The 17,151-nt window shown below is 30.5% G+C and overlaps 2 protein-coding genes across 2 annotated transcripts; both read right to left on the reverse strand.

The window, feature by feature from the left end:
- Positions 1-1,206: 1,206 nt before the first annotated feature.
- Positions 1,207-3,478, reverse strand: LOC107645223 (uncharacterized). Its single transcript, XM_016349200.3, has 3 exons — positions 2,282-3,478; positions 1,988-2,183; positions 1,207-1,902 (listed from the first exon to the last, which is right to left on the reverse strand). Exons 1-3 carry the CDS (start codon positions 2,705-2,707, stop codon positions 1,427-1,429), a joined length of 1,098 nt encoding a protein of 365 aa, XP_016204686.2. The 5' UTR covers positions 2,708-3,478; the 3' UTR covers positions 1,207-1,426.
- A 2,697-nt stretch (positions 3,479-6,175) lies between these two features.
- LOC148554404 (uncharacterized) lies at positions 6,176-6,562 on the reverse strand. The gene has a single exon (XM_088489771.1). The coding sequence runs from the start codon at positions 6,560-6,562 to the stop codon at positions 6,176-6,178; it is 387 nt and encodes a 128-aa protein (XP_088345897.1).
- Positions 6,563-17,151: the final 10,589 nt, after the last annotated feature.

Consider the following 17,151-nt stretch of genomic DNA (forward strand, 5'->3'; position numbering starts at 1 on the left):
AAATAAAGTTTCCTACCAAGTAATTACTTTGTGAATGTACAGTTCTAACCCTCCCCTTAAAGCTGAGATCCTCAAAGGACGCAACCAACACTGTATTAAATTAAAGGTCACTCTACCAAAACGAGAGATAGGTACTGTAGTTTCTAAATATCTTATTTAATTTACCTAGTTTGCCGGTCACTGAATATTAGTTTGAACTTTGAAGTTTCAACATTACTGGCTTGAATAAAATCAACATTTAACCGAACTTAACAACATTAATCCTTTAATCATCTTCAGATGTAGATACTCAGTCATTAAATCAAGCTTTGATTAAACTCGAGTAAAGAAGTATGGTAATATATTTTAGCACAAATTTTGTTGAATGGCAGAGTATTGTCAGCACCTGAATAGTCAAATAAAGAATAAATGCATAAAATAAAATGGAAAGTAGAGTGCAATTTCCGAGACAGTATGTGGATCCACAAGGTTTCGTACGACGCTTGAAAACGACAAAATAATGTTCACATCAGCAAAGAGGCCTGTCTGTCCAAAACTGAGAAAACGAGAAAGGAGAGTTTATATACATATAAAAGAAGGTTACAGTTCAGAGTTCCAATGACCACCGTTACTATTTTCTGTGCATCCAAGGCAACCACCACTCAGCAGCTCAAGTAATACAGGGTGCTCAAAATTATGTAGAGTTTGTTATCAATGTTTATTTGTCAGATTTTTAAATTACCAATTACTGATGTAAAAGTTAATACAAAAATTAGTTTCTGGTTTTCTAGGTTGCACTTTTTTAATTATTATAAAAAATAATAGAATTTATTCTCATTAAAATAATATATATACTATACTTTTTCCAAAGTTTTCAGGGAACGATGGTCTATATTTCGTTACCTATGGAATTTTCCACTATATTTTGTTTGTGCTAAGAAATCTCATGCCATACCATGATGATGAATAGTAAGAACTCGGAACTGAGAAACCACCATCACCAAAATCAATCATTTCTGTTTTTTTATTCTTCAAGAAAAGAATAAGAATCAGCTTCAAATACGAGAATGAGTAGTTTACAAACTATCCAATATCCAATATCATTCGAACTGACGATTAAGAATCAAAACAAATTGACCCGTCACACAAGGAATATAAAACTAAAAAAAAAAAAGACAATTCATATTTCATAGCATCAATTATGAGTAAAGAATCATCATCTCAAAATTTTCTAACAATACCTCTTCAGTCCATCATCATTTTTATTCATATTATATTGTTATTATTAGTAGTAAATGAAACTCATCATCCCTTACATACAAAAACCAGAAGGGGATAGAGCTCCCTAACAGTTTTACAATACAAGATTTTTAATCCTCATCTAATCGCTGCAGAGAATTAAAGACTTCCAAAAAAAATAAAAATAAAAAAATAAAATACAAAATTTTTATGGGGTTTCATTTAACACAGCAGCCAAAGCAGAGAGCGAGCTCTTGGCCTTTATCTCCGGTGGTTTGGATTGGATCACAATATTAGACTCATCCGACTCGCCACGACTCACTTTAAACTCGCCGGCGCCGCCGGCCAAAACCTGGTTTTCCTCCGCGTTGTTTTTGATCCCTTGCGAGGAGGAAGGCGGAAAAACTCGCGTGTGAGGGGAGAGCCATTTCGCTCTGACGTATTCGACCTTCCTCCACGGCGGAACCGGCATTCCCTTCTTCTTCAAGCTCTGCTTCGCCGCCTCCGACACAATCGCCACCATACTCTGCAACCGCTCACACTTGCCAACGAATATGTACGGAACAGTTTGAAGGATCGCCTTGTACGCCTTGGTCGGGCGAGCAATCTCGAACTCCGATCTGAAATCAACGTCAACCACCACTCTCTCGTTCCCAATTATCACATCAATGTACTCGTATTCCCCTAAAAATAGAATGAAAATGAAATAAATACTAACAATTCGCAAATTCGAATCTGAAATAGTTTGGGAGAAGGAGAGAGAAAGTACCAGCGGGATAGAAAGGAGTTTTCTCCCAGCGAGATTTGCAGATTGCAGCATCGTAGCCAAGAGCTAACAAAGCCTCCGTGACGAGCTTTCTGCAATCGCCGTCTTTGCGTTTACAGATTATCTTGTTCTTCTCAACTATCTTCGCTGTGTCCGCTAACAGATTCCTCTCGCTCTTGCTCCCACACGCCACCAAACCCTGTCCAAAACCACAACCACCAACACTCGTTTCAATTTTGAATTCTCAAAATAAGCTTCTAAGATCATTGATTCAATGTTCTGTGACGTCAGTAGTACCTTGAGGATTTCGAGAGCTTCGCCGGAGGGAGGCTGGTTAGTTTCTCCGAAACCGGCGTCCGATTCACCGTCGGAGTTGTCGTCGCAGTTGCCGTTGAAGCAGTTACAGCGGTTACGGGAACACTTAACGGAAACCGGGTGCTTATTATCGTGATTATCTTCCATGAAACTCTGCACCATTCTCGCCAGACACACGGAGTTCGGTTCCAAATCGGCACCAGCTACGTCCTTGCCGAAATGCGCATCGTCGCCGGCGATCTTCTCGACCGCCACCGCCGCCGCCGACGAGCTCCTCAGAACGCCGGGGAACTGGCGCTCGAAGAGGCGCTTCAACCGCCACTTGGCCACCGGCTTCACCAACTCCAGCCTCCTCGTCTCTTCACAAACGTCAGAATCAATCGGCTGAATCTTCATTGTAAAAGGCATGATGATGATGATGATGATGAACAAGAAGATGAATGGTGATAGTGATAACGAAAATGAGTAGACGACGATTGATTCAACCCAAAATCACACTCCCTCACAGTTCGATTTCTGAACTCCGAGCTAGGATTTTTAAATTGGGGGATCAGCAGACAAAACAAACTTAAAAAGCAAAATTCAATCTCTGGAAATTCTGCACATAACCAGAACAACACAGCTTTTCTACTTTTTTTTTTTTTTTATATTTTTCTTTCTCAATCCAGTAGTACTTTGACTTAAAACCACAAATCTTATCCCCTCAAACAAAGAAGAGAGAAATGAAAATAATTAATAGCAAATGCAGTTCTGGCAAAATTGGAGAAGTCCCTTTAATTGTTTTGTAAAGGGAATTATTATATAGAAGTAATTTGACTCGGGTTTGCGGAATTAAGCATGGAATAACTTGAAAACTCTGCTAAGTAAAATCGCTTTTGCTTAGGGTTTCTACCATATACGATTGCGGTTCCCCAACAAGCAACGCGACGATAACGTCAGGCTCTTTCTCAACACATCGGGGTCGTGAGCCATCAACACAGCTTCCATATCTCACGGCTACTTGTTCGGGTTTTCCGGCGAGTGTTTCGCCGGCGGCGAAGCAGAGTTTTTGTTTTTGTCTTTTTCGTTTTTTTGCGTGTGGTGGTGGATTTTGTGCAGAAATGCGAAAGAGGATAAGGTGAAGATCAGAAGGTGTTGAATTATTTAAAGGCAACGACCAGAGAAAAGGGATGATCGCCACGTGCATGCCTACGTGGCAGATTTCAGTGCGGACTTTGGGTTTGTGTCTCCGGGCAAAGCTTAATTCCAAAAATACCCTTTACATTTTTCATGATGATAATGCCCCTGACGTGATAAGTAAGGAAGCTTTCACGGAGACTAATAGGAAGTCCAGGGGGGAGAATAAGCACGAGGGTTGTTTTGTCATTGTAGGACGTATCCTGTGACGGTGAAGATGGCAGGGTAGAAAGGTGTAACTGAAAGTTTCGAAACGGTTGTTAGGTGTTAGTTAAATTGACGGAATTACCCCCCGTGTGTCAAGAGAGTTAATATGGGTTGGTTCGATGTCAATATCGTGTTTATGAAGCTTTGTGCAGTTGCATTGACAATTCCTTACCGTTCCTGTGATTTGTCGCGTGAGGATGAGCATTGAACAAATAAACAGAACCACAGAAAAGAGTACAGTCACAGTTGTAAGTTCACAAAAAGTGTTACGCCCAGACAAAAAAGAAAAAGGTGAGGGGGTCGCGAAAATAGTAAAAAATATAAATATAAATAAATATATAATAAGAAAACTTAATAAAAAAGTTAAAATCATCCTTAACTCCGAAGAATTAATTTAGGTTAATTAAGTGTCTAACTAGATACGTGAATAATGTTAAATTTTTAAATCATGTAGCTATTATTATTTTGATGAACATTAAAAGAATGGTTGAGGTGAAAACGGGTGATAATTAGATGGAGGACTGTTGCAGGAAAGCAACGGTAGCATTTATAAAAGAAAATAAATAAATAAATAAACAAATGAAAATAAGAAAAAGTGACTGGTAAATAACGGAGCAGTTTAGCGGATAAGGTTTGTGTAATTGTATTCGACGTTGACAGGGGATGTTAAGTAGTACTAAGGGATGTGATTATGTCACGTGTCAATTATATTCTGTCAGCCGTTGGATTATCATGGTTGTAAGTTGTAACTAGTGGAAAGTAAGGCCCAATTATTTGATCCACACTAACTCTAATTTTTGTCCATATTGGGCTGTGATATTTAACCCAATCTATTGAACTTTAGGTTGGTGCAACTTAGCTTAAAATCATAACTGAAGTCCATTCTCTAACCAACTTGGGTTCGTGGAGTGGTCAGCTCACTAGTCTGCTTAAATAAGTATTAGGGATTCGAATTTCGCCTTAAATAGAACTTATATCTAATTCAATTATTGAAGATTTCAAATCATTAAAAATTTAAATAGTACTATTGTAAACTATTTTATATTTTTTATTTATAAAATTATTTATTTATTATCTTATTAATAACAAATTTAAAAAATAATTATATTTATAAATTTTATTTTTATATAACTATTATTATTAAATTTTTATGTTAAATTTTTACCTCCCAAAATTTTTTTTCAAGCTCCACACTACATGCAACTTATAGAAATTAAAAAGCGCCTCAATTTCTACTATTTGTATCTTAAAAATATAAGTTAGCACTTTTATGCACTCATAAATTGATTGAAAGACAGAAGAAACATTGATTGAAACATGGTGACGGCATGTCTGGTTCGCCCGAATTTCCTATATGTCAAATCATAGAACTCATCATACACTGTATTTTTTTTTTTTTAAATCACATATTTGAGTTCATTCATTTTCCATTTTCCAACATGCATGTAGGTATGAAAGTTTCTATTTAAGCCATTACAAAGGAAAGAAAAATAACAAAAAAGAGTTTCCTTTTCAGCGGGCAATAATAACTCACAAACCCTTGTTTTCTAATTCTGTTGGCTATATTATTCATGATCATGGATGACCAATTGTTTTCTTATATAATTATTAACTACTATAAAATATATGAAATAAGTCAATACCTTAAAAAAATTACTTTTTTTTACTATGTTTTGGACCATTTTAAAATTATTATTCCTATACAAAAATTTATATCTTCAGTGTATAATGAATAGGAAAATGGCAAATGAATGAGTCTATAAGCAAAGATGCAATATCATGGATAGTGTCACTCTTTTTTTTCTTCTTTTTTCTTCTTTCTCAATGGCTCTAGAGTTTTAGACCATTTTTAATAAGGAATTTATTTCAATCTCTATTTATGGTCTATTTGTCTTAAAAATTAACTCCACATTAATTTTTGCGTCATAAACAGTAAACAGAAATTTAAAACATCTCTTTTGTCTCCATTAGGAGAAATTAACTTTAATTTCTATTGTGATTCTACTTAATTAATTAATTAAAATACTTAAAATAATGTAATTATTTTTTTCAATAACATTATTTAAATTTATAAATTTAAAAATAATTCACTATTAAAAGATATTAATATTAAAAAAAATTCATTTGTAACAATAATACACAGTATATAATTTGGGATTACACTAATCTGTAAAATTACTTAATACAAAAAAAAACTATAATTAAGCTCTATAGTTGACGACAAGCATTGTGAAATTGCCATATGTGTTCAATCAAATCCTCTTTCAATTGTCTATGCTGCTGCCTATTTCGAAGTTGGACATTTCTTTGGAGAAATTGATGGTATGGTGCAAAATCTTCCTCTCCCAACTGAGATTGTGATAAGCCATTTTCGACATCGTCATACTCTAAGTATTGAGCAAAATTTTCTGCGTAAGTGTCTATTTCATCCTCAACAATCATATTACGTAATATAATACAAGCTCTCATTATGTTGACAAGTTTCTTCTTTTTTCAAAAGCGAGTTGGATCACATATAATTGCAAAGCGTGCTTGCAACACTCCGAATGCTTGCTCCACATCTTTTCTTTGCCTTTCTTGGTATTGTGCAAATAACTTGCATTTCTCCCCTTGTGGCTTTGAGATTGATTTGACAAATGTGGCCCATTCAGGATAAATACCATCTGCTAAATAGTATCCCATAGTATAATTATTATCATTAATAGTATAATTTTCCTCCGAAGCACGGTCATTTAGAATATCATCGAACACTGGAGAACGACCTAACACATTAATATCGTTATTTGAACCAGAAACTCCAAAGAACACATGCCATATCCAAAGGTCTGAAGATGCTACAACTTCAAGTACTATGGTTGCAACCCCACGATAACCACTCATGTACATACCTTTTGACGCCTTTGGACAATTTTTTCATTGCCAATGCATGCAGTCAATGCTACCCAACATGCCAGAAAAGCCACGACCCTCCGCCATTTGTAGCAAGCATCGTACATCATTCAGATTTGGTTTTCGCAAGTATATTCATCCTCGAACACCGAAATGACACCTTTAACAAATTTTTTCAAGTATTCAATTGTAATACTCTCTCCTATGCGCACATAATCATCAACAACATCAGCTGCTACGCCATATGCTAACATCCGTATCGCAGCGGTGCATTTTTAGAGTGGTGACAAGCCTCTTCTTCCAGTTGCATCAACCCTCTGTTAAAAATACGGATAGACGTTTGAGAGAGCATCTACTATTTGAAGGAACACATGTCATCTCATTCGAAATCTCTGTCGAAAAATGTCAGCATTATACACTGGTTCATCTGCAAAGTAATCTTGGAAAAGGCGATCATGTCCTGCTTCTCGATCTCTATTGATCCATCTACGAGGAGTTGGGACAGAGCTTCTATCGATATCTTCTTCTTCTGAATCTTCGAATAAATACTCATCGATCCAATTATCTATGAGTGTGTTATCTTACCGTCTTATTTTGCCATACAAAGCCTCATTAAACATATATCATCAAAATTTCTAACCATAATCTTTCTCTATGTAATTTTTAGTACTCTTTCGAGGTGGGAAACAAGAGTTGAAATGGAGTTGCAAAGTCATTGATAGTTTATATTTATAAGTGTGTCTGCAACAAATACCTACTTCTCAACGGCTAGTTTTTCAACGGCTACTTAACGGTCACTTTCATGAACAATAACGGTACAATAATATTGACTAATTTAAAAAGTTACATCAAAAATGAATAAAACAGACTACATCACATACCAGTAATACGCAATAAAACTAAGAACATACTACGCAACTCTACGAATACAAGGAACTATTAAGTAAACCACTTCGCGATTATTTTCTCACATGCAATCTCATGAAGAGCTCATTGTTTTTCCTATCCATTAGTTCCTTTTTTCTAACATTCTTAATATCTTTCATGAAAGATAGTTTTTTAACAACCGATGATTTTTTTCGCTAAGATCTTCAGACATTTATACTTTTTTCTTACCTTTTCGCTTGCTCTTCTTTGATCCTTGTGGGCGAACAGGAGAGTCCACACCGGGTTCGTCTGCCAACGGTGTATCTGGGTTTGATGAGGATGAGTATGCTCCAATTGCACTAACTTTGGTTCTCTTTGAGTCTCCACCTGTGTAGATAGTTGGCTTCTCCATTTTTGTTCCAAACGAAGCATGTTCGAATGCCTCTCAAAAGTGAATTTTTGACCATAAGTTGTGGAATAAAGTTTATAGGCAAACTCCTTTATATCATCAGCGTTCGAACCACTCCTTATTTTTTGACTAGCTTGATCGTAGCAACCAACAAATTGTGCAACAGCCTTGTTGTTCTTATACCATCGTTTCTTATATGCAACTACCCCCCTTCTCATGTCGGAGCAAAATTCTACACATTAGCTGTGAATTCGACTCCAAAATATTTTTTCCTTTTGATCAGTACCAACTATAGGGTCAGTTGAAACATTTAACCATGCACTGATCAGCATCTCATCCTCTTTCCAATGCCAGTGTTGAATACTATCTTGCCTCTGATCTTCAATATCATCATCATTGAGGTCGATAGCATCTAATCCATGAGGGTTGGCAAAATCTGAATATTACGAATTTGGACTAAATTGTATCGGAGTCTGAGAGGATGGGTTAGAAGAGTCATCAACACCAGATGAGTTATGTCGTGATACATTGAATTGAGTTGGAAACGGCAAAGATGTTGGAGTAACATTTTCGATAGAGGGGTTAAATATGGATGAAAATGGAAAATGTTGTGTTTGTGAATTTTGATTTTGTGGTTGGAATATAGGAAATTGATTATATACGGAGCTTGAAAATTGAAATTAGAAAGATTTTATGGATTTGGATTTTGAAATGTATTTGGTAGTGTGAAGTTTTGATTTGAAACTTGAGAGTTTGAGGTCTGAGATTGTTAGGTATTTGGAGTTTAAGAAAGGTTTTGTAAATAATTGAAAAAAGAGTTGAGTTGGTTTGGATCCATTTTTTCGAACAAAAAATAATATCAGCGGAACTTTGATTTCGTAAACTTGGAAGAAGACGAAGAAGAGTAGAAAAAAGTGTGAGAATAAAAGTATATGTAAGTGGTATATATAGAATAATAAAATATTAATTTATTAATAATAATGGTAACATAGTAACGGGTAGTTTTCAATGGCTAATTTTATAACTACTAATTTTAATAATGTGGTTAGCATTTTAAATTTTAAAAATAAAAATAACCAACTCAACCAAAAATTATTTTATAAGGTGTAAAAATTAAATTTATTTTTTAGTGTGAGTAAATTTAATTAATTATAATTTAATATAATAATATAAATAATATTTAATATTAATTATGATATAAATAATTAATATAAATCATTAATTAAATAAAAATTCAATTATTTAATCAAATTATTTATTATAATTATTAATAAATTAATTGTAATTTAATTATTTAATTAATTATTATTTAAATAATTAATATAAATTATTAATTAAATAAAAATATAATTATTTAATATAATTATTACTAACTTAATTATTATTTAATTATTTAATAATTATTTAGGGCAATTTACGTTTTTAAATTGTTTAAACCCCAATTTTATGTAAATACATTGTTTCAAAAACGGATACGTAAATACATTGTTTCACTATTTTATATAAACCGCTACTGACAGTAGCGGTTTACAATTGCACAGAAACCGCTAGTAATAGCCGCGGATTATGTGTATTTTTGGTTGGTCATAAACCGCTACTGCCAGCAGCGGTTTATGTAGATCGGTGTGCGTGCGTAAACCGCTGGTGCCTATAGCGGTTTACGTTTAGTATGTGTCAATGGGCTCCCTATATAAACCATGGAGGGGCCAAATGTAGAGAGGTAGAGTTTTATTCACAAATGGATGGGGAGGATAGTATTAAAAAAATACAATACTCAAAGTATTAAATTATATAAATCAAGACTATTTTTTTTATTCTCATCTCTTTTACAATTTATAAATAATAAAATAATTTATTTTTAGCCAAAAGTTCACTAAATTATATATTTTTCTCTTTAACAATCACTTCATTCTCTTTTATTTATATCAACCATACAAGAGATACTAGGAGAGTTTGAAACATGGGTTATGTTCTTTGCTGCTGATTTGCATTTGAGGTTCTAGCTAAACGAATTTTTTTTATTTGTGCAACTTTATTGTTTTATGCCAAAAAATAAAAATTATTTGTATTTTATAGTTGATTGATTGGATAAATAATAGTGATAACATCATAATTTTGATGAATAAAATAAAAAATATAAATATGCATATAATAATTTTTTATTTGTATTTCTTATTAAAACGAGACTAAATAGCAAATCAAAGAGTGAGTATTGACAGAGTACTAAAATATATAAACTAAGACTAATTTTTTTTATCTTCATCCCTTCTAAAATTCATGAATGATAAAATAATTTTTTTAGTAAAAAATAGTGAATTTTTTTTATTTGATTTGCTATTTTTAGTGAAAAAATTCACTATTTTTTACTAAAAATAAATTATTTTATCATTCATAAGTTTTTGAATCAATGAAAATCAAAAAGAAAAAAAATGTAAAAAAAAACAGATGAAAAACTTCCTTTTCCATTGGAAGGAAAGGGAAAATAGTGGCATAAAACCCACCCCCAATTTTTCCTTTCAAACTTACTATGAAAATAGATGACAATTCTAAAATGAAAGTCAAATTACCAATTTATCCATGGTGTTAACATTAAAGCAAAAGAAAAATAAACAGTATTAATATAATTTTATTTAGTTATGATTTTTTTTTTATTTTTTTTCACCCATTTTTTTTCATTCAAATAACATAAAATAAATCACTTTTTTTTTATTTTATTTTCTTCCTTTTTTTTCTCTCATTTTTTCATCTTCCATCCAAAGTATTAAGGTCGTGCGCATTGGAATTGCTTTATTCCACCCGAAAACTATTCATGAATAGACAGTGAATTGTTAGTAGCACCAATTTTCTACTTGCTTTACCCGTGTCATTGCAACAGAAGAATATTATATGAGACGCGTTTTTTGTACCCCATCAATAGCAACAAAAGCAAGAAGACTTGGGAGCCTATTCTTCCCCACTTTATCAAAGATAGAGTGTTGGGCCATTAGTCATGACTTCAACTATGTTGTCTACATCAAATTTTGATTTTATAAGGATAGTCCACATATAGATGTTAGGAATATAATCTATTATGATGATGGGATATATTAATTACCAATGGAAAAGGAATAAAAAAGAAGAGAAAAGAAAAGATACTAAAGGATCATTTTTCTTTTAAATTGCTAACTAAAATGACACAACTTTTCTTGTTAAAATTTATGTCTAGATATTGTCCATTTGTCCCCTTGCCTTACTGTTAAACTTATATAAATATACATATCATTGTTGATTAAGCTTTTTATCTTATTCGATTTCTCTAGAGTATTCATTTCAAACATGAATTCTCAGTTAACTATTGATAAATTCTAGCTATCCCATGTTACTAAAAAGAAAAAGCAAAATATTAAATTTATTTAAAAAATTAAAGTTTAAAAATAGTATATTTTTGGAGAAGATGATAATGATTGTCACTAAAATTCAAAACATTAAATTCTTGAAACAATTTATTTATATTTTTTATTTTTTTAAATAAAATACGATTTATAATTAAAAAAAATTCTTATTAAATATGACTTATTTCGGTGTATTTGTGTATTTCTGGAGATGATGATAATAATTGTCATTGTTAAATATGGCTTATTTTTTTAATTTATAATTAAAAAAATCTTTGAATAAGCCATGCTTGTTTGTATATTTTTGTGTACTCCTATATAGTATTGTAGATCTATATATTATTTGGAGATGATGATAATGGATTAAAATAAATTAAAAACGTGGAATTTAAAAAATTTAAAGGGAGTTCGCGGGGTGAAACGAACTCTATACTAGGGGTGCGAGCGAACTTGCTCTAAACAAAAAAAAATATATTTAAAAAATTAAAGTTCAAAAATAGTATTTGAGAAAATATGATTTTTTTTATTTTATTTCTAAAAAAATCCTTTATCCGTTTCATGCGAAAAAAATAAGTAGCAGTAGCCAAGTTAATAGCTTCGTCAAGCTCGGTATGCATTTTTCCCTAGTATTTGTATAATCCATATGATTGGGTTGGAATAGGAAAAGGAAAAAAAAAAAGGTAAGGACCAATATAATTTAGTATTTTTAATTAGTACTTTTAGTTATTATTTTAATTTTTTTAGTTTAATATATAATTTTTTAGTTTAGTAATTTAATAATATATTTTTAGATTTTATTTTTAAATAACTGACCAAAATACAATAAATTTTATTGATATTATAATATTTTTCATACAAAAATATGGTGATACACAAATGTGTTTATTGAGATTTTATGAAAAGAAAATAATATGGGAGTCACTCAGATAAAGACGTCTAAAACATTTTTTTTAAAGATGATTTTTAGTAATTAAAATTTAACATATATAATCGATTAAATCGTGTTATTTTCATTAAAATTAGGCTAGACAAATTAATTTGACTGAAAAAATTATAAATCAAATTTTGAATCAATCTAAATTAATATTATTTTTTATAGAAAATGACTAAAATACTTATATTATATATATATAAATTTTGAAAACTCTAAATCCTAACTCTATCACGGCAGAGAAATAAAGAGCTAGAATTTAAAATTTTCAAAATTAAAATATATAATAAGAGTATTTTTGTCACTTTTTATAATAAGAATATTGAAATCATTTTCCATAAAAAAATTAATATTAATTTAGATTAGTTCAAAATTTGATTCATCATTTTTTTAGTCAAATTAATTTATCTGATCTAATTTTAATAAAAATAATACAATTTAATTAATTATATATATTAACTTGTAATTATTAAAAAATATATTTATAAAATCACGTTTTAGACGTTTTATCTGAGTAGTTCTCAAATAATATTATTATTGCATCGGTAAAAGTAATTAATTAATCAGCTCATTCTCTAATTGGATTCGAATCAGATTGGATTTATGCTATCAGTTACAGTTATTGAGTGGTAGCCCAACTGCCACGAGTTAAATTTAGTGAAATAGGTCCAGCCTTTGTTAATTGAGTAAAAACTAAAATGTTGATCAAGTGAAATAAAATTCGAAAAGCAGATAAAGTAAAAAGCATCACATCAAGTTTCATGTATTGATGACTTTAGGTAAAGAGAGTTAGGCGAGTTTGCACGGTCACACTCACACTCACATTCACACATCTCCATTAACGTGTTTGTTGTGTTATTACTTATGAAAAATATTATTTATACACTAAAATCAACCACCAATATATTTATATATAAATAATATATGATTTAATTTATTTTTAATGTGTATTTGTATTTCAACACATATTTTATAGTGATGACTGATTTTAGTGTACACGTAACATAAGCCACTATTTATTAGCCAAGTGCACCCTTCTATCATCTTGCCACATATTAGACCTAATTATTCTGCATTTTGCAACACAATAAAATCTATAGAAACATATATAGCATGCATGTTGTTTTTATTTACCATATGCTTTAGAGTTTAGACATGAAACAAACATTTTGTTTCAACCATATATATAATTTGATGGTTTCGTTAACGAGAAACCACGAATGTTTTCACAATGATATGTATATAATTCCATTGCTCTATTCATCATAAGGATGCGTTTGATTTTTAAAAATTTATGGGAAAAAATTACAAAATTTATATTCCGAACATACTATTTATTTGTATTTTTTTCGTATTTGTAGTGTGTATCGATCTAGGTAGAAACTTGGGTACATACATTAAAATTGATGTGAAATTAATAACTGCGAGTCGTTAAATGATTTGATATAGAGGAGTGCTAAAGGACTAGTAAATTTTGTAATTTGTAATTATCAATTAGTTATTATTAGTGTTTTTAATGATGTGAAATAATATCTAAGTATGGAATTATTCATTTTTTTTTGCTGATTAAATGTTGGTTAGATTTTAATAGAACTGCGGGCCAAGATTTTCTCTTTGATATATTTAACTAAAGGAAAAGTATATGGAACCAAGAGGTGATCAGCCAAAAAGTAAACAATTTAACTAATTTATAATTATATTTAATTAGTTTTATTTGTTTTTAATTTATAATATTTGATATTAATTACTTCTTATCCCAAATTAAAATTCTGAATGATACGTTGGAGAAATAGGAGCGGGAATCATGGAACTCTGCTTCCAACCATCCCGATTCTTAGTATATAAAAAAAATTTATAAAATATATAAAAGAACATCCATTTAGTATGAAAAAAAAAAAACATTTTGATACTTAATAAAAAAACATCCTAATGCCTAGTATAAGCACCATCCACGTAGAGGTTTTGGATTTACTCAAAAACATTTGACTGATTTTTGGCTGATACTCTCTTAATTTTCTAGCATTGTTGCTAACTAAATTATCATTCAATGACTTTCAGCTATTAACTTTATATGAAGTTAATTAGACGTAAGTCTTTATTATTGATCTAAAACCAAAGACACTATTGTGCCATACAACTTTTGATTTTTGCGCACTTTCTGGATGCAAATATTGTCAAAACCGCCCACTGCATGATGGTTGTGGGTTTTTCTCTAATGAGTAATTTACTTTTCACGTGGTGCTTTCATGCAATCAATTCAATTCATCATATATAGTGTATTATTATTCTTATCTTCTTTTTCTTTTGGGGTTGTTTGAAAAATTCTCTACTCCTTGTTTTAGGGGGTGAAAAAAAAGGAGGCTCCATCTTACTTAGACTTTAACCCTTTTATTCTCATCATCAAATTGCAAAGAAACCCTTCCAAACATGGATCACGGGAAGAGTAAACTTTCATGTGCTTTGAAACTTTACCAACGTAACTTTTCTAATAACTATGCTTAATCACGTACAACTTACTTAGACTTTAAAGCAATGTTAGTGAGTTTCAGATTAACACAAACTTTCTTCTCATGACACACACTTTAAGACTTTGTTTGGTAGTGGAAGTTGAAAGGATATTTGAAGAAAGAAATATAGAAGAGACTAATTTCCTTTGTTTAATTGAACAAGCAAGAACAATAAACTTAACAAAGCAGAATGAACAAAATAAAGAAAAGATTGGGAACCATTTTTTTTTCTTTTTGTCAGCTATTAACAAATATTCTTTTTCCTTCTCATTTATTCTCTTAGTCCTTTATTCATCAACTACTTTATTAACTAATTTTGGTTTTAGAAAAACTTGATTTCCTTGCAAAACTGGAAAAATAAAAAACATAAACTATACTATATGTGTGCATTAAAATTAGTCATTAAAGTCGGCTACTAATATAAAATATATGTTGAAATATAGATACACATTAAAAATAAATTAAATCATCGACTATGTTATTTGTACACTAAAATTAGCCACCAATATAAAATACATCTTAGAATACAAATACACATTAAAAATAAATTAAAGGGTAAAATATATTTTTTGTCCCTAAAGTTTGGCAAAAGTTTCAAAAATACCCTAAAATTTTGTTTTTAATTTTGTTGCAAAAGTTTTCGATTTGTATCAAATATACCCTCAGCGGCTAAATTTTCAAAAAATTTAAGACTAATCTAACAATAATGCATGAAAATTATGCTTGATTTGCTTGTGTTGAGGGTTGTTCTTATGAAATTGTTGTTGAATTGACCTTAAATTTTTTGAAAAAATAGCCGGGTGTATATTTGATGCAAATCGAAAATTCTGGAACAAAATTGAAATAAAATAAAATTTAGGAATATTTTTTAAATTTTTGTCAAATTTTAAAGACAAAAAATATACTTTACCTTAAATTAACCATACATATATTTTATACACAAATATATTAGTAACTAATTTTAGTGACTAATTTTAATGTATAAATAATATTTTTATAAAATCAAATATGTATTTATACATAAATATATTAGTGGTAATTTTAGCGTACAAATAATATTTTAAAAACATATATAGTTAAAAAAGCTTATCGGACCAACTTTTTTCATCTCATAACTCTTAGGTAGGTGAGAAATAGAAGAAAACGACGCATTGTAAGCCCCAATTTTTTAGCAATAAGCCCCATGCATCTACTTGATAAAATTAGGTTTAAATAATTTTTTATCCCCATAAAACATTTGATATTTTTAGTTTTAGTCCCTACTGTTGGTTTGTTTCATTAAATTTTTGGCGTGTTACATCAAAAAAAAAATTTACAGATACCAAAACCTTATTTAAGCTATAATAGGATTAATTTGCATGCCTTTCCATCGTTCAAAATATCAATGTATTTCCACTTTTTTATTCCTATTTTTTTCCTCCCACATATATCTTTACACATCCTACTTGGAAAATAATTCACTTTAGTCACCAATAAAATTTTAAAAAGACAAAAATATCCATTCGTTTGGGTACTACATTAGACCTAATAGAGCAGTCCCACATGATTTAAACAGGGAACATATTTTTTATTTGGCCCAAATATTTTTGTACATAAGGAAAAGGAAGCCCGATAAATGAAAACCCAAAAGAAGCCCAAAATGAGATGGAAACCCAAACGTGATGGAAGAACTAAGAAGCATTAAAAATTCAGTGATGCTACTCCTGTGTAAAGGGAAAATACAAGTGTAGATCATCTAGCCAAAAAAGACTAGCATCTAATTCAGATTTTTGTTTTCTAGATATACCTCAATTGAGTTAGTTCTCCTGTTAGTAGTAGATGTAAAGGGGAAATCTGCCCCCTGTGTAACCCTTATGTTTTTTTTCTGGGCTTAGGCCCTGTTATCCAACCAAAAAAAATTAAAAAATAAAGTGATACTAAGTGTATAAGATTTTTATAACCAAGTTTAATTAAGTTGTGAAAAGACCAGCAAAAAAAAATGCATACATTACTATTTCTTCTTTTCGCACTTTTTGCAGCACACAAAACTTTATTAGAAAACACAAAAATTTATTGATATAACACATAAATTATTAAAATATAATATAGAATTTTGCACATAACACAAACTTATCGATGTAGTACAAATATTTTACCCATGGTATATATATTTTTGCACATAACATACAAATCTTTGCACATAACATAAACTCTTGCTATTAATGTATTTTGTTAATTAGATGAGTCAATATTTTAGGTATGTAGTCTTCCAAAAATTTGTATTCTAAACATAAAAAAATTTATACTATGCAACAAAATTTTTGTGCAGTTCACACAAATTTATCTGTTATGCATAATTTATTAGTTGGGTGTCATTTTTTTGGACATATAATCCTTAAAAAATTTTGTGCTATATATTAAAATTTATATACTATACATTAAAATTTATGTATTGTATATCAAAATTTTTGTGCTCTAATTTTTTGAACATTTATAAGAGAAGAAGAAAATGAAGA

The sequence above is a fragment of the Arachis ipaensis genome, chromosome B6 (assembly GCF_059453495.1).
Source record: "Arachis ipaensis isolate K30076 ecotype BB chromosome B6, ASM5945349v1, whole genome shotgun sequence".
Taxonomy (NCBI): Eukaryota; Viridiplantae; Streptophyta; class Magnoliopsida; order Fabales; family Fabaceae; genus Arachis; species Arachis ipaensis.

Excerpts from the sequence above, each read along its gene's own strand:
- LOC107645223 (XM_016349200.3), bottom strand. The coding sequence starts at position 2,707 with ATGCCTTTTACAATGAAGATTCAGCCGATTGATTCTGACGTTTGTGAA. Across the intron at positions 2,184-2,281 it reads AAGCTCTCGAAATCCTCAAG|GGTTTGGTGGCGTGTGGGAG; the intron begins GTACTACTGACG and ends GGTTTTGGACAG. Across the intron at positions 1,903-1,987 it reads AACTCCTTTCTATCCCGCTG|GGGAATACGAGTACATTGAT; the intron begins GTACTTTCTCTC and ends TTCTATTTTTAG.
- LOC148554404 (XM_088489771.1), bottom strand. The coding sequence starts at position 6,562 with ATGAGTGGTTATCGTGGGGTTGCAACCATAGTACTTGAAGTTGTAGCA.